The sequence below is a fragment of the Medicago sativa genome, chromosome 4, assembly GCF_051527215.1.
Source record: "Medicago sativa cultivar Bolivia chromosome 4, Bolivia_mono, whole genome shotgun sequence".
NCBI classification, from domain to species: Eukaryota; Viridiplantae; Streptophyta; class Magnoliopsida; order Fabales; family Fabaceae; genus Medicago; species Medicago sativa.
This window is the reverse complement of record NC_140752.1, coordinates 57978773-58004358: the sequence shown is the minus strand read 5'-3', so window position 1 is coordinate 58004358 and position 25586 is coordinate 57978773. Positions and strand designations below refer to the sequence as shown.

Here is a 25586-nt window from a genome sequence, read left to right as displayed (position 1 = left end):
TACCAATTACATAATCTCGTCTGAAGTAAACATGCACTGACTAACAAGTACACGATATATAAACCATGTCTGAGTACGTACTACATGACACTAGCAACATAATACTAATATCAGACAATACACCCTGAGCATCATGCAGCTTCCTTCTGCTTACCCTTCTCGCGAGCAACCTGCGAATTTGAAAAAAAAAAAAAAAAAGGATAAGAATGAGACATAAGATCTCAGTGACTTCCACCTATCCTAGGGTGAAAGTGATATGGGGAAACTAGAATCACTAACTATATATAATCTATCCAAGTTTAATTGTTTTGTCATAATTATCATATTAAATTATTTATTAAAGTCAGTGTGTAACAAACAAATTATCTGAGTTGATTTTACGGAATGCTCCGGGTGAGTTGTCGTGAAACATTCCTCCGACTATCCGGCTAAAATTTCTATCAATCAGGCTAGAGCCGGAACTTATCTTGTCGTCATGAACGTTATCACTTCGGAAAGGTTCTGTCTAGAATAATTTGTAGATGTCTATGTAACACCCTGATTTTTAATATTAACCTATTAATATTATTATAAGATAAGATTAATATTATTATTGGATAATATTAGTATCATTGTTATTATTAGTATTGATTGCTTGATATTATTAAAATAAATTATCTGTGGTTGTAGATGTTATGAATGATGAGGAAGTAGGGGAGTTACCTAGTCGGTTAAATGATGGGAGAAAACAATTTTAGGAAGAATATAATGTTTTAGTAAGGATAAGAAGGTAGGATGCAAACAGAGGTGCATTAGCATAACTGGGCAAAAAGGGGGCGTAATTAGTAAACTATGTAGTGTTTAGTGGTTTAGACAGAAGGTGGAATAAACAACAAAGTTGTACAATTGCACAAAGAATAGTAACCAGACTAGGGGTGTAGATAGCAAGTATGTCTAAGAATTTTATGTGAGAAAGACTAAGCACAAGTAATGGTTATATATAGAGAATAACATGAGCGAATTAGGGTTACAGAAAACAGAAGAAAGAAATTGAGAGGAGCAGAGGAAAAACTAGGGTTTGACATAGAGGAGGCGATGGAGGGCTGATCGTGAAAACGGGAGAAAGGATGATAAGAAAGGAGAGGAACCCTAACTAAGGAAACATAAAGCCAAAAGCTGCATTTTCGGTGGATTCGAGGTAAGCGGGGAGAATTCTTTCATATTTGGTTGTTAATTGTAAAAAAGGGAGAATAGGTTTCCAAAAACCTTATGATGTTGTGTTCTTAAAAAACAAAAAAAAATTGCAGGGACCAAAAACAATTTTTTTTACAGGGACTAAAACCAAAACGAGGCATATTTGCATGGACTAAAACCATATTTTAGCCTTTTCTAAATATACTCACTTTTTCACAACACCCAAAATATTGAATCATTTGCATCTATTCTCTCTAGAGTTTTCAAACCTCGTTGTTCATACATTCTTCAAGATTAAACACTTTTTCTTAGAATCACTTTGATCTTTGAGTCATAGATTGCTAGAGTGCTATAGGGATTGTAAGGTTGTTCTCTCAAGGAAATTGATTGGGTAATCAAGGTTCTAAATTGAAGTGAATAATCTTATTCCACCTCCAAGGGTATTGGGGTTCTTTCTAAAGTTCTTATGTTCAAGGGGATCCAATTGCCGAAAGGAGCATCGAAGAGTTTGAGTGAAGAGCTCCAAGGGTTGCACAGATGATTGAGGATTCGAAGACATCAAGAAACACCAATTTCAAAGGTTATTTGAAGATTGGGGGAGTGATTGCATAGGAATTGAAGAACTAAGGTAGTTTCAAGGAATGCTTGTAATCACATTGTAATCAAATATTAATATTCTAGTGGAAGTCCTTGGTGGAAACGTGTTCCATCAAGAAGAGTAGATGTAGCCTGAAGCAATGACGAAAGGGTGAACTACTATAAATCTCGGTGTCTTCTCTTTTCTTTATCCTCTTTAATTTTGATTAATTATGTATTTGATTGCTTGATAAATTGCTAGTGTTAATTGCTCTTAGGTTTGGTTTGAGATCGTACTTGTTTTGTAACTTGTGTGAATTTTATTAATAATATATGGTGTTAAGATTATACTTAGAATCTATCAATTCCAAGTGAATCTTATTATTTGTGCATAGTCTTAATAAGTTTGTCATAGCCAATGAACCTTGCGTAAATCCAATACATCGTAAATCGTTTTCTTCAAATTGCTTTCGCTACAAACTCGATAAAATTTTAAATCACTATTCACCCCTCCCTCCTTTCCTCTAGGGAATATTATATAACACCTTAAGCCCCGAATGCAATAAATCATGCAAATAATTCAATTATTAAAAAGAGTTTAGATGCTACATCTTTAATTATCTCAAAACATGCATAACTATGCTTTCAAAAGCTCGCAGCAGAAAATTGTAATACAAGGTATCTCAACATCCATGTCTCAGGTCTCATAATACATCACCAAATAAAATTTCAAATCTCGTACATAAATGAGCAACAAGTCTCAGCAAGACATAAATAAATAGCATAAGTCTAACACCATAATCAGAGCCCTAAACTAGACCTCGAGCATAAGAAAAAGAGATAATTCCAAAGCTAGTCATCAAGTAAGTCACAGGCAATAAGAGAATCAGTCCTGCATGCCGTCTACCCATTCGTACAAATAGGCAAGCGGTTAACTAAACAACCAATTGGGGTTAGATTATATTCCACATAATAAACATATAATCAAATAACATCATATTCATTTTTCAATGTTCAATAAATAACTCTTAATCAAATCCCACAACCTTGAATCATTACATCAACAATATTCTTCAAGTATACTAACAATAATCAAGCAACATATACAAGTTCACGTTTCCACATATTCACAACATTCACCAAATTTCACCAATGTTGATAATCACAGAATCACATAGTCATGTATTACACGTTTCACAAATCTCAAGTGCATGCAATATTGTAGACACCTTTAGATGCATGTGGTACCAAGTTTTAGATTCGGAGATAATTTTACCGAGATTCCACAAATGTAACCCTTACGGTTTTCGTTCTTCACCATAACCAATGTCATTCCTTACGGAAATCGTTATTCAACGTAACCAACATCATTCCTTACTGAAAGCGTTCTTCACCATAGACTCAATATGACTATGAATGCATGGACTTTCAAGTAAAGACTCAACAATGCACCAATCACCAATTCTATGTTATATAATTTTCACCATCATATAATATCTTCACCAAATTCACCATTGCATTATCAAGTATTTACATCCATACAATCAACAACGGAGTCATCACCAAATCAAATGATGTTCCATCAGCTTTATGAGTTAAAACAGCATTTAAACACATTAAAAGAAGCACTTGGGGATGTCCGAAAACAACCCCAACTTCCCGGAGCGCCCAAAACTTTGGGTTCTGTTATGCCCAGATCGCCATGGCGCACAGACTCTCGCCTGAAGTGCTTGACGGTAACAAGAACCCAAATTTTTGGGTTCCTCTCGGGAACTCACACCAAATTCTCCCCAAAACCCCAATTTTGGTCCCAATTGACCCAAAAAAAAACGCTGCATAAACTTCACTAACAGTTAACTTACATCAAAATAACATTAAAGTGAATCAAAACATGAGTTCGTAACATCAAATCACCAAATCACTACACTCATTTTCACCAAAAACTCCAAAACTTCACAATTCAAATCAAACTTTACAATTATTATCATCAAATTCATGACTTCTCATCAAGAACATGTACCCAACAACATTCATATCACATAAATCATGAATTCATCATTTATCAACAATATCATCATCATTTTCACTAAGTTAAGCCAAATTCTCAAAGTAATCACTTCAACACATATTAACAATGAAATTTAAGCATAACAACAAGTTTTCAACAATTTTCATATACCCAATTTCACCACATAATTATGAGCACGGAAATTAACATCCAAAATCGTTGAATCCATAATTCATTCAAAAGCAATTATGACCCATAAATGAAACAATTATATTATAGCTTATTAAGTAGAGCAAACATATCCCCTTTACCTTGTTTCCACAAAAGCTATGCTAATCTTCAAGAATCTTCACTCTCTCCAATGAATCATAGCTTTCTCTTCACTTTTCTCCAAATGGGTCTTCCTCTTTCTCTTCTATTCTTCTCTTCTCTCTCAATTCTTTCTAGCCTCTCTTTTGAGTGAAAGTGTGGAATGAGCTAACTCTAATTTCCTCTCATGAGTTATCTATATATACTTTAATAATGGACTAGGTTACTACAATTCATAATGGGGCTCAAAACTCTTATCACTTGATTCTAAAAAGTTACTACTCAGTTAACTCTTAAGACATCTCATTAATTTATCATCTCAAAATAATTACCACTAGTTACTTCTAACTTAACAAAATAATCATTCACACCAAAACACTAAAATAATCTCCATTTTAAAATTCACTAATTTACCCTTATTTGACAAATGACCAAAATACCCTTAGTCCTAGAAATGACCAAAATACTATTCTCGCCTCAAAATCCACTAATCTCAAGTCAAACACATAAACAAGCAAATAAACACATATAATAGATAAATAAAAAATTCTAGTGAAAAATTGGTTGTTACATATTACCTTGCCATATAGACCAACATAATGTTGTTTTTAATAAGATGAATAAATATAATAATGTTGTCATTAATTGGCGAGGGTATTGTTATGTCGTAGTGTAGATAAGTGGTAAGTTAAATACTGCTTTTCTTGATGCTATAGTTGGGTTGAATTTTGTAAAGATATTGAATATTGATGAGTTATATATTATTAGTGTTGGATATTAATGAGTTATATATTGTATATTGGTCTTGAATTTTGATGAGATATATGTAAATGATTAATGATGATGATGATGGTGATATTGATGAGTAAACATATAAATTCTGGTGATGTTATTGGCGAGTAATTACATAAATTTTGTTGATGTTATTGATGACCAATTATATAAGTTATGGTGATGTTATTGGTGAGTAATTATATAAATTTATGATAATGTAATTGATGAGTTTTCTTCATGCATCATATCATTCTTAGGATTTTGGTGATAATTTGTGATATGTATGCTAAGTAACAATAATATAACAGACAATATTGGTGTGTAGAAATTGTACCACATGAATATAGGTAATATGAATGAAATGCATCTTCGCATCTAAATGTTGTTGTTTTGAATATTGGTTATGTTGTGAATGATATGTGAATAGTTGATGTTTGAACTTGATGATGTTGTGAATTATTAATGTTTGAATTTGGTGAGCTATGTGAATGATGTGCTTGAATGATGATGACTATAACACTTATTAATATTTAATGTTGTTTATATGTACCAATGTATGTTTATTGAATGTATTCTGACCCCTATTGGTTGTTATGTACTAGCGGTGTTTGTACTCGTGGGGAGTGCAGATACTCAGATTGAGGAGATTAGACTGCAAGGTAATGAGACGGTGATGCTGGAAACTTATTCCGTGTTTACCTTAATTTCAAAATAGAAAAGAAACCATGTAGAAGATTACGTTGCTCTGATTTTATAACACTAGGGTTGGGGTATTTTTCTCGTCTGTTATGTTTAATTGGAATTGACTTGGAAACTATGATTTTATTTAGCTATGGTTTTTAGACCTTAAATTATTTTAATTGAAGTTGATGAACTATTCCGCTGCTTTATTTGTGATATTTGATTTGCAAAAAACTAAATTGTCAAGTATGTGCAAAACCTATTTAAATAAATATATTCTTTTATTTAATAAATAAAAGTCGAGGTCTTATGATGTTATAGTCTAGGCCACGACTTATCTGATTATAATATATGAATAAAGATTTAATCTGGTCGTAATCTAATCATGTCACCAGTATTAAACCAATCTATACAAGTTAATATCATACCCCGTATAATTAATTATTGAAATAATTTATTATAATCATGAAATGACATAGTCTTTTACGATATCTTCAATGAAAAAAATAAGGCGACAATGCTTGTATATTATAAGAATACATCGTTGAACTTGTCATTAAATTTGAAATGGCAAACAAACAAAAATAAATTTTTGAAGTAAGTTACCAACATTATTAAATATAAAGAAAATCATATGGATAGAGGTATAATTTTTAAACTTGATTGTTACTTTTCAAAGTAGTTACAAAAATTATCAATACACTTTACAACTAAAGGCATCTTTGGACAGTCATCTTCAAAAGTGCAGGGAATGGTAGCTGCTTTGTCAAATAAGAAAAAGAATTGTTAGTTAAAGGTGATAAAATATTTTGTTTAAGATAAGTTAGAAAATTTGAAAATGGTATGAAAAATTACATACTTGTGGTCATTTCAACAAGAAGTGGAGAAAGAAAGTTGATCAAAGCAAAAACAAATATGAATATTTGAGCCATGCTTTTCTTCCTTTGCATGTAGTAGCAAAATTATTTATCGCTTTTTAAGTAAAGATTGCATGCTTTGTTAACATCAATTTAATATTTTTTTCTCATTTAGGAGTTGCAAGAAAGCAATTATTAAATTGAAGTTAATGTTAAACATCCTTAATCAATATTCAACAGGTATCCTTCTTTCTCACTCAATTGATAACTTAACCTTATTAAATATCATATATAAAATTTTGATGATCGTTAAAGTTCAATTTTTTATTAAACGTAAGTATATATAATTTATTTATATTTTACCCTTTCGTAATAGATAAGGCAAAAAGTTGTTTTCCCCTCTGGTGCATACATACGCCGCACATGGAGGAATGCCCCTTGCGCGTGGTACCTAAATCAGTGCAATTTGTGCACTGTTTTGCACACCCTGGGTGCACAGAGTCATGCATGGGGCACATAGCACCTTCTTCCAATGCGTATTTGACTTTTTCTTGGTATTTTTTTAGTGCTTTCTTTCTTGAAAATTGTCTTGGATCTTGGAACAAAATTTCTCCCCCTTTGTAATATCTTCATAGGTCTCTCGAATCTTAATTCATTGTCTTCCCAATTTTTCATGAGGTTGTTTGCTTTGCTGAATTACATGACTTTACATTGAATTACCTAAAAACCACGTAAGAATTTCTTGGTTTTGAAAAAACTAGAATTACATGACTCAATAAGAAAACATTACAAAAGTCCCTTAAACCATAGATAATTGTTTTATAACTCCTCCAATTTGAGTCAAATCATAACTAAAATGACCGAAAAATATGCGGAAAATAACGTAAGATTACTTGTCATCACAACCCCAAACTTAAGTTGTTGTTTGCCCTTAAGTAACAAAAGAAAGTAAATCTTAAATTTTGCAAATTTTTCAGAGAAAACATATCATTTCTAAGAGGTTGTTCAGATCATCATTTCATCCCATTTTTAGACTTGACTAACTTACCACTTCTATGCAAGCGAGACATGCTTAGAGAAGATAGTTCATGCTTTTAGCCACACTCTTTTCTAAGATAAACATATGTACCTTCTAAAGTCAGTAGGGATCGTCACATCATTTTGCCACTGCATTCATCACGTGAATGTACCTTGCTATAAATTTGAAACAATTCTAAGCAGATAGTCAAGAGCATACTATTTACACACTTTTGGGGTATTTAAGGGATGTCAAATGACTTAGGTTAAGGTAGGATATATTCTATAAAGTTGGCTAATAAAACAACTTCGAGTTAGATTTACAACCTACGGATTCCTACTAAACAGTGAAGTATTACCAACCTTCCTTCCTTAAACCAAACCAACATGCGTACGGGTAGAAATGCTTATTATTAATATGGGTTTACACAGAAGAAAAAAATGAAAAAAAATCAAGAGCCAAAATCTCCAAAAATTTTGGTCTTTAAGTTTCCTGGAAAGCGTGCAAGTGAGGACAAAACACGCTGAAAAGACTCATGTCGGTTATCCTAAAAGCAGTTTGGGAAGTTACAAGTGGTATTATAGCAGATCTCTCCCAGTACGATGTGGTTCGAGGACGAACCAAGCAGAAGCTGGTGGACATGTAACGTCCGAGGTTGATGATGGCAGGAAGTGGTCCGGCTAGGGAGGAAAAACACAGAAACTATTGTTTTTTTTAAGCTCATTTTATGATGCTTTTGATTGTGTTGCATGTATGAGAGAAGTGGAGAGATTTTGAGAGGTGAAAAAGTGAGTACTTTGATTTTGAAGTAAACGGTGGAGATGAGAGGGATATTGATGGTTCTTAAGTGCATGTGAAAGGAGGAACCATTGAAGAAAGGTGGAAACAAGAGAAGTTGGATGGTTTTTTGAAAGAAAAAGGATAGTCGATGAGAGAAAGAAGAGGGAACTCACACCCACACATTTTGGAGCAAAAAGGTGAAGTTGAGGAGTATTGATGGTTCAAATCTCTTAAGTTTTTCACAATTTTTTTGAAGTTACTAGAAAGAACGGAAATAAAATATATAGAACCAAGCAAATTAGATACATTTTTTAGAATCAATTTCAATTTTCAACGAATAGAAATTGGGAGGGAATAAAAAAGGAGCTTTTAAATATCAAGTTGATTTATGCATTGGGACACGAGAATTACAAGTCTAACGCTAAATGAAACACATGCTTAGTCAAGACAGCTAGAAGTTAAAGTCGTTAAAGGAGCGAAGGATAGTGGTTCAGGTTCGAACCCTTAAAAGCGAGAAAATAAAAATAGTCATTTAACGTGAAGCTACTATTTGAAGCTTCTAAATATCACATTGATTTATGCATTGGGACGCGAGAATTACAAGTCTAACGATAAGCAAAACACGTGCTTAGTCAAGACAATTATAAGTTGAAGTCGTTAAAGAATAAAAAAAATTTCACAAGCAATCTACTAAAAAATTGGACAACATCATTAACATATATTAATCTAGGAAAAAATGTGAAAAATATATGAAACAAATATATAGAATAGAATAGGACAAACTTCTTAGGATGTCATATGATGTGATCATACATTAGCAAATAGTTGATAATTTTTAGCATCAAGGATTATTTGTCTAACTGCTGCAATTGCTGCAATAGCTCCCAATGCAGAGAAAACCACAGCAATAGTAACATTCAACCAGAAAATGAGGCTTCTCTTAGATGGCTTAAATGTCAAATTAACGAAAATTACAGGTAAAACAAAGTCAAGTGGCATAAAACCAAAAGCTCCAATGAGTGAGTTTATGTCCCCAAAAAATGGAAGCATGGCTGCTATAATGGTTGAAATAGTAATGGCTATTGACCGGGAAATCAGTCTGGGGATTACATTGCGGTTGGAGAACTCAGGGCTTTTTGGATCCCCAAATGTTTGCTCTAACACTACATTTGTAGGTTGCAAGTACACCTGTATTAAAAATCCAATAGTTAGGTGTTGGCGACTTGTAAATGAGTCGAAGTCAAGTTATTCGTATCCAACAACAATCAAATTTCAAACTGAAACAAGTCTTATCAAGTCGAAAACAGACTAGTTTAGCTCGACTCATTTCTATCCCTAATGGGACTGTTAATGTTTTAGTTACTATCAACCTGCGGGGGTTGAGTAACTTAAATTAATTGATAAGAAATTGACGGTCCTAAATTCAAACCTGGATAAAAGATAAAAAAACATAACACTACAACAAATTACTAACATTTGTTGTGAATTTTTTTTACTTACCACACTAACTGCTGAAATTTGAACTATAGTGAAAACGTTGGTCATATAAATAAACGACTTGGGCACTAATGGCTTCCCATTGTCCACAAAGTTGCTTATGATAAGGCCTTCAGATTGGTTGCCAAATGCCCAATAACCAGATATGGCAACACTAAAGAAAGTGACGATAACTACACTGTAACAAACACTTAGTCCCTTTAACATCTTCCCTTTAACTGGTGGTGCTAACGTTGCCTGTAAAAAACATGTAAGAACTAGCACAAAATAATGGAAAAGGATTTTTTTTTTTTTTTTTTAAGGAAATGGAAAAGGATTTGTAAAGTAATAACAATGGGAAAGAATTCTCTCCATGCACATGAAAGAATTGTGAAATCTAAACCTTTGAATAATAGAACGTATTCTTTATCTTAACAAGTCATTTCTAAGATCAAGATGATCCAGATAGTTTAGAGTTCAATCAAGAGGTAAATAAAGTTCAACCAATACATATTCTAGTTAGTATTCAAACTTAAAATAATAATACTCGATTGGTAATGCATATATATTCGAACATAAACTCATCATCCATACCTGAATTTCAGGAATGATTCCATTTCCGTAGGTTGTGGCAATGATGCTCAGAGCGTTGAAGATTCCAAATAAGCGATTTTCTGTATCGCCTTTTAAAGAATAATTCTTTTCTGGTCCTTTCGATGAATTTCCTGTAGATATTGATGAAGTTTAGATATAAACAATCCATTCTAGCATAAAGATGCAAATTGGTGAGTAAAAAAGAGTATGCAATTGTTTTTAGCAAGTACCAATATATATAGAACCAGCAGCAGCACAAGCACTATAGAGTAAGCATAGAACCAAAGACACAAGATTAATGTGTCTCAATGAGTGAAAAGATGGGATTTGAGCCAAAATCAACATGAAGCAACCAAATATGATGACAAACTCGTAAAGCTTCATAGACCCATTTGGGTTTGACAACACATAAATTGCCTGCAAGTGATTGATTCCATTGGAAAATATATATAAGCATATAGTATAATTAAATTAAAATGGTAATAACAGGGAGCAGATTCTCTCCTATGACCGGAGAGTCCAGTAAAATCTAAGCCATTTAATTTTTTTCATTGCAGGAATTTATAATTGTTAAAAGGGTAATTAAAGGTTCAGATCTACACTGGACAGCATCCAGTAAAATTATCACCGGAGAGGATCCAAGTCCGTAATAACATGGTTGGGGCACGTAAAATATGTGCCTCTATTAGTATGTGTATTACAAGAGTTCAAAATTACCTTCATGCATTGACCACCTAAAAGAGTACCACCCACTACACACCCATAGCACACAGCAAACTGAATTGGCCCAACAAAATAACGACCCCATCTAGGACCTGCCAATGTTAGTTTCACATTAGCTATACATTGGAACAATAACTTAAGTAAATTTCATTGTAATTACAATTCAGATGATAAAAAAACTGGTCGGATATTTGATATGTCGGGAAGCAGATTCGAGTCCACAATTATTTGCTTCTCAACTATTAGCAGGTGTGAGCTTAGTTGCTATCTTTTTAGAAAGAAAAAGACAAATTTATGTTGAATTCCATAAATGAAAATAGAAATTAGAACCCAACCAATCTTGTATTCTTGTTGCCATATGTTGACTTTATAGCGTCCTTAATCTCAATTACAGAGTATAGTGGGGACAACATGTTATTGGCACCCGTTGAGAACAATAGGAATGAATTACCACCATCCCACCCCCAAATGAGAACAATAACTATGAAAATGTGATATAATTTTTTTTTATCATGATATTGGTACGAAGATTTTACAACCGTTTATCAATAACTAATCTCGTCAACAAACCTATGTGGCATACAAGGTGAGTTCTACCCTCTAATCCAAAAAAAATTCATACACATGATAGAAATCGAATCCATGATCATATATTTTAGAGGTCCAAATCTCACTTGGACCGAATTATTAGTAAAATGTGATATATCTTTTTTTTTTTTTCAAATAATAGGTGATGTATCTATATCCATATACCCTCTAATGATTTTCTCATTGTTGATCAAAATTCTTGAATCATACTAAATTTATGTAGGCCTAATATGATTTGTGAAAACTATTCTCAAACTAAATAGTTAGTAAATATTCATGGAAGGTCACATAAGTGGTAGATGTTTGATATATTTTTATTAATTTTTGAAATGAGTGGTGGGTGTTTGATATTGTAACTTAAGGGACTAAGTTTAAATCTTATATTAAAATGATTGGAAAATAGTCATTAATTTTTTTTCGAGAAAAACTAACTTAATTCATTTCATTTACAATTAAGATAAAATAATCATTATTATCATTTTAATTGATAATAATTTCCCTTCATCCATCAATCGGAAAAACAATCCCTCTTTCCTAATATTTTTTAAAGGGAAATGATAATCGGTGCCCTCGGGACACTGGTTAAGGATATGAAAAAGGAAATTATATAGTAGTTAATGCATTGAAATTGTGTAATTAATTTATAATAAAGTCAAAAGTAGTTTCCTTTTATGGTAATAATTCTCTTTTATGGTATGCTTAACAAGTGTCCCGGGGGCACTGGTTAGCAGAACCCTTTTTTAAATAGTCAGAACTCATTTGGATTTTCAATTATATGTTAGACCATCTTCAATGAAAGGGTCTTAATCATTTAAGACTCGGTACCTATTAGGTACCCCATTATTGGGGAGAAACTTTTTCGAGGTCTTATAAGACTTGGGGTCTTACTTAAGACCCTCAATTTCAAGCGGAATCCACACTCTTTTAATATGAAAAAAAAAAATGAAATGTAATGATATAAGGTTATTGATAGTTGATTATTGGATCCCATTTAAGAAATTTGTGTGAGATATGGGTTGAAGGGATTGAGTGCTTATTATAGGTACTACTATTAAAAAATTATAAATGAGTGATGTGTACACGATTACACGTAAGACTCATTTAAGTATCATAAAATGGATGTCTCCATTATAGATGCTCTTATAAACTACTTAAAAAGGTACTATTTGTTTGTTTGATTCTTTGAGTTGAGGTTTGTTTGTTTGTTAGTAAGTAATTTATCAAAAAATCATATGTATCAAAATTATTATCTTTTCCCGAAAAATATTACGTGGTGTGTATATATATATATATATATATATATATATATATATATATATATATATATATATATATATATATATATATATGTATGTATATATAAAAGACCCAAACAATTGTAACCCAAAAAAGACCGAAACAAATAGTACTTGATTAGCTAGCAAATGAAATAAGACAAAATTACACAATCCTTCCCTCTCTTACCTTAATTTTAGATAAAATTCTCCTCCTTCATATTTTTTTTCTTCCCAATTTAGTCTTTTATATTATAAAATGTTATGAAATAAAGAACAAAAGTGTTATCCAAAATTAAGTTAAGAAACGATTAGGTAATTTTAATAAAGAGTAATAAGAAATAAGGAATGATGTGTTACTGTATTATACCTAAAATGTCTCGAGCCATGTCTCTAAATCGTAGTTGACGATTACCCAATTGAGCTTGGTGTTCCAGAACCCTAGATAATAAATAGTAGGAATAGAAAGTGACCATAGCTCCAATGACTAAGAAAAATATTCCAGCCGTCCATCCAAGTAATGTGAAAGCATAAGGAAGACTTAGGAGAGGTGGGGCCACAATTGATGTTGTCAAGTGGTAACCACAATGCACCCATGAACCTAAAAAAAAAAAAAAACCATTAACTCAAATGTATGAGTTAGGCTAACAAATTCACTCTTCCTTAAACCAATCATCCATAACAATGACTCTATCTTATGTTTTGGAAATTTAATATATAAAATTTTAAAAAAGATAAATTTTCTCTGGCTAAAAATAATTCTTTGTATTTGGGCCTCTCGTAAAAATTATTCTAGCTTCGCCGCTGCTTCCATCGGTTATTTTTATGTTGCTTTTGAATTAATAAGGTGATAGATGGAACAAGAACAAGAAACACAGGAGTATAATGTTCTATTATACAAGACTAAACAGAACTTGAGAAGGGTAATTAGGAGTAATACCTCTTGATTTGAGGACAAAGAGAGCACCTGCATCAACATCTTTTTCGTGTTCATCAATTTGTAGAGAAGCATTTTGTTTCTCTAATTTTCCATGTTCTGCTGTTGAGCTTGGAAGCAGGGTACCCATCCCTTCTCTGTTATTATAAATATAAATACTATACTATATAATAATTTATATTTGTATAGTTTAGCCGTGGACCACTTTCCTAAATTTATTTAATATAACATCTCGATTAATTTGACCTATGGGATCGGTAATGTTACTTTCATGGACCCCTCGAGGAAAATGATCATCTTGCACGGTGGAAATGGATACTGTACAAAACAGAATTTTCAATGAATACATAGAGTATTAGTCAAAAATAAGTTTGTTTGAAATTTTAAGGCCAAATACCTCCCTGGGTCCTTTAAGTTTCATGTTTGTAACAGATAGGTCCTTTAAGTTTTTTAGGTAACAGATAGGTCCTTTAAGTTTCTAAAGTTTCAGATAGGTCTTTAACGGAGTTGATATGAAGGACCTATCTGAAACAAACTCGAAACTTAAAGGACCTATCTGAAACCTTAGAAACTTAAAGGACCTATCTGTTACCTAAACAACTTAAAGGACCTATCTGTTACAAACGTGAAACTTAAAGGACCCAGGGAGGTATTTGGCCAAATTTTAATGAATACATATAGTTTTAGTCAAAAACATGTTTGTTTGAAATTTCAGCGATCATCTTGCAATTTTTTCTCACTACGGCTCCTTTTTTTTGATTTCAGAGTTATTTGTATCTTAACTATATTACACCTTGTGCTCAATTTTTTTTTTTAATAGCAAAATTTATTAAACAATCAGATCCCTGCTTAAGACGAACAGAGACCGGTATCAAAGACTACAAACTAGAGACGCCGTATATAGACAGAACACTCAAATAAACACCATAAAATACACTCATACACACAATACCTAAACCCTAACTTCAACACATATGAGGACAATAACCACCAAAATAAACATCACCACCAAATCAGACTCTGTAGCAAACCACCACTGAAAATGATATCCATAACTACCCATCGCCACTACTCACCCCAAAAAACACCCATATAGAACAAAAAACCTCTTCTCATCACCATAGCTGAGCCACACTCGAAAAGGTCCTCGACTAATGCTCATACAACTTACACCACCTCTCAACCTCCGATCCACCGAAAACACACCATAGCCCAAAACAAAACTTGAATCAAAGAACTGACTCCCAATCTAGAATCAAAAGTGATCGGCCCACCAGACTTCAAACCCAAATCAGTAAGGTACTCCTCACCAAACAAGATTGCAACTAGACACCAACTCCCGGTCTCGAAGCAAAATTAACAAACCCACCAAAGTCCATGACACAAACTTGTAAGGCAGACAACTGGATGAAAAGTGGTGCAACCATAAATCATATCAATATGGAAAAGACTCAGGTCAACACCCTCGCACACTCGAAGCTCCCAAAACACCTAAACTTGACAAGAGCTGGCGATGATAGAAAGGAACCCAAAAACAGAGGCGGCCTAAAACATATATAACAAAGGAGGCCTTCAACACCCATTAAAAACACCACAACAACCTCCAGCACCCTACCTAAAAACAACCACCACCACCACTTAATCAGCTTCGGTTCGCAGAGCGTTCCGACGATGAATCTGAGTATAGTCAAATAATTTGCTAGACCAAGGAAGTTTGGAATAGTCAAGCACAAGCTGAAGCACTTGCTATATCAAGTATATTTTATAGTAGTAATATCAAGCCGAAATACACTACTTCACTACTCCAATCAAGTTTCTAAGTTTATTGAATTTGTCAATCTTTATAGCTTTAGTAAACATATTAGCTAGCTGCAATTCTGTTGAACAATGTATGACCTTCAGTGCCTCCTTATTTACTTGTTCTCTAAGAAAGTGAAATTTTGCTTCAATGTGCTTGCTTCTTCCATGCAAAATTGGATTTCTGCTAAGTTATAGCGGACTTGTTGTCTATAAACAAAGCTATAGGTCTGTTAACTTCAATTTCCATCTCCTTCAATATAGATTCAAGCCAAACTGCTTCACAAGCTGATAAACACCCTGCAATGTACTCAGATTCACATGTTGGCAAGGCCACTACTGGTTGCTTCTTAGCACACCATGATATTGGAGCATTCAGAAACTTGAATAAGTAACATTAAGTACTCTTTCTGTCTTGCCTATCTCCACACCAATCTGCATCTGAGTATGCTATCAATTCCACAGAAGCTTCATTCAGACATTTAGGAAACAGTATGCCATACTTCAGTGTTCCCTTAATGAACCTCATCACCCTTTTATCTACTATTAAGTGAGAAGTTATTGGTTCACTTATAAATCTACTAACTATGCCAACTGAATAAGCAATATTTGGTCTGCTATTGCACAAATATCTCAGTGAACCTAAAATTTGCTTAAACAATGTAGGATTAACTAATTCTTCATCTTTGTTGTTCACCAATTTCATATTGACTTCAGCTGGTGATGATGCAGAATTACAACTTAACATATTGAACCTCTTAAGTATATCATATGCATACTTCATCTGATTCATAACTAGACCTTCAGAAGTTTCAGTAAATTCCATGCCAAGAAAGTAAGTCAGCTTGCATAAGTCAGTCATTTCAAACTCTTTCATCATTTGACCTATGAATGCTTCTATCTCATTCAAGTTCCAACCAGTTACTATTAAATCATCAACATACAAGCAGATGAGTATCTGATTACCTGCTTTCCTTTCTTCACATACACACCATATTCAGACTTGCATTTTACAAATTCTTGATGCACAAGAAAACATCAATTCTTTTATTCCATGCTCTTAGAGCTTGCTTCAAGCCAAAAGAGTCTTGTATAATCTGAACACCATATCTTCATTCTCTTTGATTTTGAAACCTGGAGGTTGTGTAACATACATAGCTTCATCTAAAGGATCTAATGGACCACTTATGAAAGCTGGCTTTACATCTAAATGGTACATTGGCCATTTTCTTCCACAAGCAATAGAAACTATTAGTCTCGCTGTCTCTAGTCTTGATACAGGTGCATATACTTCAAAGTAATCAAGTCCAACTTTCTGCATAAAGCCTCTTGCTACTAACCTTTCCTTATGCTTTGCTATTTCACCATTTGGCTTCAGTTTCAATTTGAATACCCATTTCACATCAATAGCTTTCTTGTTTGCTGGTAACTTGGTGAGCTCCCAAGTGTTATTTCTGTTGATTGCATTAAGTTCCTCTATCATAACATCATTCCATACCTTTTCAGACATTGCCAGCTCATAATTGATAGGTTCAGAATCAGCTAATGATGCAAAATGCACAAATTCTCCTTCCTTATTTACTTTATTATCATGAGTAACTTCATGATCAGCTAATCTTGTGGAGACAAACCTTTGTCTTTGTGAAACTCTAGTGTTCTGATTGTCTGAAATAGGAAGTTCATCTTGAGTATCAACATCTTGTTGAACTTGTTCTTCATCAAATATTGCAGGAATAGTTAAATTGGAACTCTTCTCTTTCTTGTTCCAATCCTAAGCTTCTGATTCACAAACTATAACATCTCTACTGATCACAATTGAATGATTCATAGGATGTAAAGTCTATAGGAACCTATTTCATGATATCCAACTAGTATCATAGGTTCACTCTTGTCCCTCAACTTTCTTCTCTTTGCATCAGGGATATGCTTGTAGCACAAGAAACAAAACACTCTCAGGTGTTTTGTAAACTGTTTTTTCCCATCCATACTTCTTCAGGAATCTATTCAAGATGTATGCTACAGTCTTCACAACTTATCCCCATAATGTGTTTGGCATATTCTTCAATTTAAACATACTTCTGGTCATATCAAGCAAGCTTTTATTTCTTCTTTCAGCTAAGTCATTGTGTTGTGGAGTATATAGAGCAGTTACTTCATGTGTTATGCCATTTTCTTCACAAAATTTCTCAAACACCTTTGAATTATACTCACCACATCCACCGGTCCTTAAAATCTTACTAGATTTTCCACTTTGTTTTTCTACTAAGACTTTGAATTTCTGAAATATATTAAAAGAATCACTCTTTGTTATGATTAAGAATAACTAGATTTTCTGCTAAAACATATCTACAAAACTGATGAAGTATTTGTTTCCACTTAATGAAGGAACCTCAAAGGGCCACACACATCTAAGTATACTATATCAAGAAATCTTTTGATCTATGTGCAGTACTAGAATTGAATGCAGTTCTAGGTTGCTTGCCTATCAAGCAAGTATCATAGACTTTGTTAGGTATCTCTAATTTAGGTACTCCTATAATCATTTCTTTGTCAACTAATTGATTAAGACTCCTAAAATTGAGATGACCAAATCTATAATGCCATAACCAGCTATCTTCCTTTTTCAGAATAGTAGATAAGCAATTCAACTCAACAACTTTCATATCAGTTTGAAAGGTTTTATTCTTTGCAAGAGGAGTTTTCAACGCTAACCTTTGATTCTTATCAAACAGCTTCAGGGGGTTATCCTTCATAGTGACTGAAGGGACTAACTGACCAACACTCAACAAGTTGCATTGCATGTCAGAAACATAGAGTACATCTTCAATTATTGTTATCTTTTCATTATTTCCTTCAATAGCAATCTTCCCCATTCCTTTTGCAACTAGTGTTCTATGATCAACAAGCCCCACCTTTGTGTTCTTTCCAAGATCAACTTCCCTTAACCAAACCTTATTTCCAGTCATAAGATTAGAATAACCAGTATCTAAGAACCATCTTTCTGAATTGCAGCTCTCATTACTGATTGTTATCACCATCAATAAAACTGTGTCCGAATCTGAATCTTCTTGAGCAATCTTAGCCCGCTCTTCATCATTCTTTGCTTGCTTTCTTTACCATACCATCATTTAGAAGAAAAATGACCAAATTTCTCACAATTAAAGCACTGAATCTTCTTCTTATCAAAACATTTCTTCTTGTTTTGATAAGAGTTTGCTCCCTTTGAAGATTCACCTTCTTCTGAACAATTGTTCTTGCCTTTCGACCAGTTTCCTCCCTTAGAGTTATTCTTCCCCTTCTTGAAGTTATTTTTATCAGAATAGTATTTCTTAATAGTTTTAACTTGCAAGGCTTGTTAAATTGATCTTTCACTTCTTCTCTCATAAACCATTAGTTTATGAGCCTCCAAGGAACTGTCAATTCTTCAATCTTCAAAGTTTTCACATCCTTTGATTCCTGAATTGCAGCCATTATAAAATCAAATCATGGAGATAGTGTTATCATGATTTTTCTCAACAATTTGTTGATCTGTAACTGCTTCTTCACAAGCTTTCATCTGATTTACAACATTGATTAGTTTGGAGATGTAATCAGTATTCTTCTTCTCATCCTCCATTTGCATCAATTCAAAACTTCCTCCATTTGAAGCTTCCTTTGATCTTGTGGATTTGGAAATTCTTTAAAAGTTTCCTTTATCAAGACTCTGTTGAATGAGGAACAATACCTTGCAATCCTTCTTCTTTAACTCCTTGTGCACATTCCTCTGCACTTCAGTTGCATTAGCACCTATATCATTGTAACCGTTTTGCACAATCTCCAATAAATCTTGTGCCCCAAACAGATTCTTCATCATAACACTCCATCTTTCCCAATTTCTTCCTTCAAGACTCAGAAGATGGGTATTGAAATTGCTGCTACCATTCATGGTTTCTCCTAATGTTTTTGCACCTTGATAATTGTGTGATTGAAGTTTTCTTGCTCCCTTAGATCAGAACCAGAGGCTCTGATACCATTTTTTAGCGCATCAATCAATTTCTTGCAATGCAAGTTAGGGTTTTTAAGAAATTAGGGTTTCTAATTTTGAGGAATTAGAGAGAAATAAGAAGAAGAGAGAAAGAGAAGGTTTATTGTTTGTATTGCTGTAAATTCATTAGTTGTGAAATACACTTACAAACATGGTTATATACAAGCTTAGTTACATGGCTTGCGTGACAAGTTATCTCACAAGCCTTAACAAACTTTGCTAAAAACTAGCTAAGTGTAACAAACTTCTAACCAACTTGATTATCTTGTGTTTAATCAAACAAACCTTAATTAAAACACTAATCATATCTAAACTGAACTTGAATTAAATCTAACAAAACCAAACACATGCTTAGTCAAGACAATTAGAAATTGAAGTCGTTAAAGAATAAAATTTTGCACAAGTAATCTACTAAAAAATTGGAACATGATTAACATATTTTAATCTAGGAAAAAATTTGAAAAATATATGAAACAAATATATAGAATAGAATAGAACAAACTTCTTAGGATGTCATATGATGTGATCATACATTAGCAAATAGTTGATAATTTTTAGCATCAAAGATTATTTGTCTAACTGCTGCAATTGCTGCAATAGCTCCCAATGCAGAGAAAACCACAGCAATGGTAACATTCAACCAGAAAATGAGGCTTCTCTTAGATGGCTTAAATGTCAAATTATAGAAAACTACAGGTAAAACAAAGTCAAGTGGCATAAAACCAAAAGCTCCAATGAGTGAGTTTATGTCCCCAAAAAATGGAAGCATGGCTGCTATAATGGTTGAAATAGTAATGGCTAGTGACCGGGAAATCAGTCTGGGGATTACATTGCGGTTGGAGAACTCAGGGCTTTTTGGGTCCCCAAATGTTTGCTCTAACACTTCATTTGTAGGTTGTAAGTACACCTGTATTAAAATCCAATAGTTAGTATGGAAATCATATCTCACCGGATAAATGAGAGCAAAACAAGTTGAATCCAGTTGTTCGCGACCTTTAAATGAGTCAAACTCAAGTTAATCGTATCAAACTACAATAAAATTCTGAACTGAAACAATTATTATCAAGTCGAACACAGACTAGTTCAACTCGACTCATTTATATCTTTAATGAAAGTGTTAAATGTTTTAGTTACTCACCTCCTGTAAGGGGTTGAGTAACTCAACTAATTTGAACTAATAGATAAGAAATTTATGGTCCTAGATTCAAACCGAATGAAGGAGAAAAAAACTAACACTACAACGAAGAACTAACATTTGTCGGAAAAAAAATTACTTACCACACCAACCGCTGATAATTGTACTATGGTGAAAACGTTGGTCATATAAATAAACCACTTGGGCACTAATGGTTTCCCATTGTCCACAAAGTTGCTTAAGATTAGGCCTTCAGATTGGTTGCCAAATGCCCAATAACCAGATATGGCAACACTAAAGAAAGTGACGATAACTACAGTGTAACAAACACTTAGTCCCTTTAACATCTTCCCTTTAACTGGTGGTGCTAACGTTGCCTGTAAAAAACATGTAAGAACTAGCACAAAATAATGGAAAAGAATTTGTAAAGTAATAACAATGAGAAATGATTCTCTCCATTCATATAGTTTAGAGTTCAGTCAGGAGGTAAATAAAGTTCAACTAATACATATTATAGTTAGTATTCGAACTTAAATAATAATACTCGACTGGTTCAACCAATGCATATATATTCGAACTTAAACTCATGCATACCTGAATTTCAGGAATGATTCCATTTCCGTAGGTTGTGGCAATGATGCTGAGAGCGTTGAAGATTCCAAATAAGCGATTTTCTGTATCGCCTTTCAAAGAATAATTCTTTTCTGGTCCTTTTGATGAATTTCCTATAATAATATTATTGATGAAGTTTAGATCAAAACAATCCATTCTAGCATAAAGATGCAAATTGGCGAGTAACAAAAGGGTATGTAATTTATTTTTGCAAATACCAATATATATAGAACCAGCAGCAGCACAAGCACTATAGAGTAAACATAGAACCAAAGACACAAGATTAATGTGTCTCAATGAGTGAAAAGATGGGATTTGCGCCAAAATCAACATGAAGCAACCAAATATGATGACAAACTCGAAAAGCTTCATAGACCCATTTGGGTTTGACAACACATAAATTGCCTGCAGGTGATTAATTCCATGGGAAAAATATATATAAGCATATAGTATAATTAAATTAAAATGGTAACAATATGGACGTAAAAAATGTGTCTCTATAAATATGTGTATCACAAGGGTTCAAAATTACCTTCATGCATTGACCACCTAAAAGAGTACAAGCCACTACAGCTCCATAGCATACTGCAAACTGAATTGGTCCAACAAAATAGCGACCCCATCTAGGACCTACCAATGTTAGTTTCACAATTAGCTATACTTTGGAGAAATAACTTACGTAAATTTTGTCCCTAATTACAATTCAAATGATAGAAAACTGAAAGAATATTTGATCTGTTAGGACGCAAGTTCAAATCCACAATTCTCTACTTTTCAACTATTAACGTGTGTGAACTTAGCCGTTAGCCCTTTAGAAATTAAAAAAAAATAAAAAAATACTAAACTGCACTTTTCTCCCTCTAAGTTTCAAAATGTTGCGATTTTGACCCCTTTTTAAAAAAAATGGCAAAAGTGACCCCCCATGTTTAGGGAAATATGCTCTTTTGACCCCTAACATAAAGGAAATATGATCTTTAATTTTGACCCCTTATCTTCTATTACCCATGTTTTGGGACACGTGACGTCTTCTCAGCAATTTTGGGACGAAAGGGGCCAAAATTGTTATTTTTTAATAGGGGGTCAAAATCGCAATATTTTGAAACTTAGGAGGCGAAAAATGCAGTTTAAATTATGTTGAATTCCCTAATTTTCTTTAAATAGTCAGTAGACCTCATATCAATTTATAATTGAGTCTTGTTAACGAGTGTCCCCGATGTTAATGACAAAGCATGGCTAACACTAACTTTAAAAAGGGTACTATTTGTTTCTTAGTGAATAATTTATTAAAAATCATATATATCAAAATTATTTTTTTTTTCCCATCCATAAAAAGACCCAAACAAGTGTGCCCAAAAAAGACCAAGCCAAATAATAAAGATAAGAGAAATGCTAGCAACACAAATTTTCAACACACTCTCTTTGATTGGTTAAATTTAACATGGGACCCACATAATTTGGTGGGACCCATGTAAATTTGGTGGGACTCATGTGAATTTTAATCAATCAAAGAGAGTGTGTTGAAAAGTGTGTGTTAGAATGTGTGTTGCTAGCCTTCCTCGTAAAGATAAATAAGAAATGATGTGTTATGTAAGATACCTAAAATGTCTCGAGCCATGTCTCTAAATCGTAGTTGACGATTACCCAACTGAGCTTGGTGTTCAAGAACCCTAGATAATAAATTGTAGGAATAGAAAGTAACCATAGCTGCAATAACTAAGAAAAATATTCCAGCCGTCCATCCAAGTAATGTGAAAGCATATGGAAGACTTAGAAGAGGTGGAGCCACAATTGATGTTGTCAAGTGGTAACCACAATGCACCCATGAACCTAAAACAAATAAAAAATCAAACCATTAACTCAATTTTATGACTTAGGCTAACAAATTGACTCTTCCTTAAACCAATTAGTCGATAACAATTATCTATAAGAAAATAAGAATCCATCATCCATAGCAATGACTCTATCTTATGTTTGGGAAAATTGTTAAATATACACGTAAGTTCTCATTTTCAATGTTCTCCATTTTTTTCATCACTCAAAGTTCAAAACCTTAAAAATTTGCTTAAGGTGTCTACAAATCACAAGATTGTTAAACACATTTAATGTGTACACCCATTTGTACCACTCTGTAAAATTTCAGTTAACCAAATATATAGCAAGTGTGACCACATTTTTTTAGTTGTGTGACCACTGTTTAGAAGCTAAAAATTGTGGTCCACAAATAAAATGCATGTGACCACTATTTTTCCACTTAGTTAACCAAATAAATTATGGAAAACTAGTTGTCACGCAACTAAAAAAAATGTGGTCACACAGATCATATATTTGGTTAACTGAAATTTTTTAAAGTAGTACAAAAGGGTATACACATTAAGGGTGTCTACCTATCATTACCCCTCAAACAAATATACTGTTCCAGAATACCAAAAATTCTCACATTACTAATAAATTGAGGTTAAGTGTTGTTTATAAATATCGCTTGCATTTTTTAACTTGCAGAAGCGCCTTTTACAAAGGAGAAAATCATAAGATGCATGCAAAATTCTATAGCAATAAATATCTCGAATATGTGACGCTTGAGTCGAAACACGAATAAAGCACCCTGGAGTTTGATTAGATACTAATATCTTTTACACATAATTAGTTTAACATATGTATTTATTTTAAAATAGATTAATATAAAAATATAACATAGCATTTAATGTGAATCATTGTGTAATTCGGTATATTGTATTAGTTTTTTAGACTAAAGACGGTGCAAAGTGGTCAAACTCAGTATATTATGTATAGGTTTTATCCTGAAATTTATCTGCTGCCTACCTTCATGTGGGCCAATTAATATTATTCAAACAAGGCAGGCGCAGCAAGAAAGACAAAATTGTGTCACTATTTCGGTTCATCTAAGTCAGAAGTAGAAGAATAATCAAAATGAAAAGATCCACAATCACATAAAGTCGGCTACTAAAACTAAGTAACTTTTTCTTTTAGAAAAAAAAAAATAAAACTATAACTTGATGAAAAAGATTCATATACTCCATTTGGACCGACATAAAAAATATTATCATTCCATTTGAACCTTTACATTTCGCAATATCTAGCATTTGATTCCTAAATGTGGACATCTCTTTTAGTTGAGATGCAAACATTGATATATAGTCGTGTCCTAAACCCTAGTCCCATTGGTTATTTTTATTTTGTTTTTGAATTAACAAGGTGATAGATGGAACAAGAACAAGAACAAGAACAAGAAACACAGGAGTATAATGTTCCATACAAGACTAAACATAGAACTTGAGAAGGGTCAATTAGGAGTAATACCTTTTGATTTGAGGACAAAGAGAGCACCTGCATCAACATCTTTTTGGTGTTCATCAATTTGTAGAGAAGTATTTTGTTTCTCTGATTTTTCATGTTCTGCTGTTGAGCTTGGAAGCAGGGTACCCATACCTTCTCTGCTGTCTAGACTCTAACAAAAAATATTTTTTGAGGGGTCTAACAAATTATTGTCAATATTAGAGGATGGAAGGTGTATAAATACTATACTATATAAAATAATAATTTTTTTTTTTGGTACAACTATAAAATAATAATTTATATATTTGTATATAGTGGAGCCGTGGACCACTTTGTTTTAAATACAATTTAAGATGTCGATTAATTTGACCCATGGGATCGGTAATGTTATTTTCTTGGACCCCTCTTGGAAAATGATCATCTTGCACGGTGGAAATGGATACTATACAAAACCAAATTTTCAATTTTTTTTTTTTTTTTGAAAGAAAACCAAATTTTCAATGAATATGTATAGTTAGTCAATAATAAATTTGTTTAAAAACTTGTTATAATTTTTTTTTAGAAGATATTAGGGTTTTTGATGAAAGAAGATATCAGTGTTTGTTTGACTTTTTTGTGGTGGTCGGGGTTTGAACCCGGACCTTGCATATATTATGCATTGTTCATACCAGCTGAGCTAAGGGGTCTAAAGTTAGTACGAGTTCTTTGGTTGTATGGTTGCATATATAATCATATTGTTTAGACCTTTTTTTTCCCTAGTTGTTGACGATGACACGTTTTTGTTTTCTATCCTATATGGTCATGTGTCATCATCATTCTCCTACGTTAGGCATTGCAATTTCAATTTGGCTTAATTGTAGTTTTAGCCCCCTAACTTTCCTAAAGTTGCGATTTTGGCCCCCTAAGAAAAAAAAACTACAAAACCGTCCCCCTAAGTTTTGCAACTGTAGCAGTTT

At 33.0% G+C, this 25586-nt stretch overlaps 3 protein-coding genes and 2 long non-coding RNA genes across 7 annotated transcripts; all 5 read right to left on the bottom strand.

Moving 5' to 3' along the window:
- Positions 1–2316: 2316 nt before the first annotated feature.
- Positions 2317–4410, bottom strand: LOC146930182 (uncharacterized). Its single transcript, XR_015006292.1, has 2 exons — positions 4069–4410; positions 2317–2684 (listed from the first exon to the last, which is right to left on the bottom strand). It is a non-coding gene; the product is annotated as an uncharacterized LOC146930182 (long non-coding RNA).
- A 1609-nt stretch (positions 4411–6019) lies between these two features.
- LOC146930181 (uncharacterized) lies at positions 6020–8485 on the bottom strand. Its single transcript, XR_015006291.1, has 2 exons — positions 6381–8485; positions 6020–6279 (listed from the first exon to the last, which is right to left on the bottom strand). It is a non-coding gene; the product is annotated as an uncharacterized LOC146930181 (long non-coding RNA).
- Positions 8486–8915: 430 nt separating this feature from the next.
- Positions 8916–15455, bottom strand: LOC146930180 (GABA transporter 1-like). 3 transcript variants are annotated; one of them, XM_085701798.1, is made up of 9 exons: positions 15384–15455; positions 14055–14086; positions 13772–13890; positions 13202–13432; positions 10964–11061; positions 10477–10663; positions 10247–10377; positions 9677–9910; positions 8916–9364 (listed from the first exon to the last, which is right to left on the bottom strand). In XM_085701798.1, exons 2-9 carry the CDS (start codon positions 14063–14065, stop codon positions 8984–8986), a joined length of 1392 nt encoding a protein of 463 aa, XP_085557924.1. In that variant the 5' UTR covers positions 14066–14086; positions 15384–15455; the 3' UTR covers positions 8916–8983. The 3 variants fall into 3 exon arrangements, with proteins under 3 accessions (XP_085557924.1, XP_085557926.1, XP_085557925.1); XM_085701800.1 differs by lacking the exon at positions 13202–13432; XM_085701799.1 differs by lacking the exons at positions 14055–14086; positions 15384–15455 and having other exon boundaries at positions 13772–13898.
- Positions 15456–15962: 507 nt separating this feature from the next.
- Positions 15963–19490, bottom strand: LOC146930179 (uncharacterized). The gene is made up of 5 exons (XM_085707504.1): positions 19290–19490; positions 18969–19021; positions 18048–18676; positions 16700–17278; positions 15963–16543 (listed from the first exon to the last, which is right to left on the bottom strand). The coding sequence occupies exons 1-5, from the start codon at positions 19488–19490 to the stop codon at positions 15963–15965; spliced, it is 2043 nt and encodes a 680-aa protein (XP_085563630.1).
- A 555-nt stretch (positions 19491–20045) lies between these two features.
- On the bottom strand, positions 20046–24845 carry LOC146930178 (GABA transporter 1-like). The gene is made up of 7 exons (XM_085701797.1): positions 24655–24845; positions 22933–23163; positions 21869–21966; positions 21555–21741; positions 21319–21449; positions 20868–21101; positions 20046–20496 (listed from the first exon to the last, which is right to left on the bottom strand). The coding sequence occupies exons 1-7, from the start codon at positions 24779–24781 to the stop codon at positions 20116–20118; spliced, it is 1389 nt and encodes a 462-aa protein (XP_085557923.1). The 5' UTR covers positions 24782–24845; the 3' UTR covers positions 20046–20115.
- Between the last annotated feature and the right edge of the window lie 741 nt (positions 24846–25586).

What these genes read in the sequence shown, in the direction of transcription:
- LOC146930178 (XM_085701797.1), bottom strand. Translation starts at nt 24,781, where the DNA reads ATGGGTACCCTGCTTCCAAGCTCAACAGCAGAACATGAAAAATCAGAG. An exon ending in CTTTGTCCTCAAATCAAAAG is followed by an intron (nt 23,164 to 24,654) that starts GTATTACTCCTA and finishes TATTTGTTTTAG; the next exon opens with GTTCATGGGTGCATTGTGGT. An exon ending in TAGGTGGTCAATGCATGAAG is followed by an intron (nt 21,742 to 21,868) that starts GTAATTTTGAAC and finishes AATCACCTGCAG; the next exon opens with GCAATTTATGTGTTGTCAAA.
- LOC146930179 (XM_085707504.1), bottom strand. Translation starts at nt 19,490, where the DNA reads ATGAATGGTAGCAGCAATTTCAATACCCATCTTCTGAGTCTTGAAGGA. An exon ending in CTATGATACTTGCTTGATAG is followed by an intron (nt 17,279 to 18,047) that starts GCAAGCAACCTA and finishes TATTTGATGAAG; the next exon opens with AACAAGTTCAACAAGATGTT. An exon ending in GTATGTTACACAACCTCCAG is followed by an intron (nt 16,544 to 16,699) that starts GTTTCAAAATCA and finishes GTGTATGTGAAG; the next exon opens with AAAGGAAAGCAGGTAATCAG.
- LOC146930180 (XM_085701798.1), bottom strand. An exon ending in CATGGCTCGAGACATTTTAG is followed by an intron (nt 11,062 to 13,201) that starts GTATAATACAGT and finishes TAACATTGGCAG; the next exon opens with GTCCTAGATGGGGTCGTTAT. An exon ending in AAATTTCAGCAGTTAGTGTG is followed by an intron (nt 9,365 to 9,676) that starts GTAAGTAAAAAA and finishes TTTTTAATACAG; the next exon opens with GTGTACTTGCAACCTACAAA.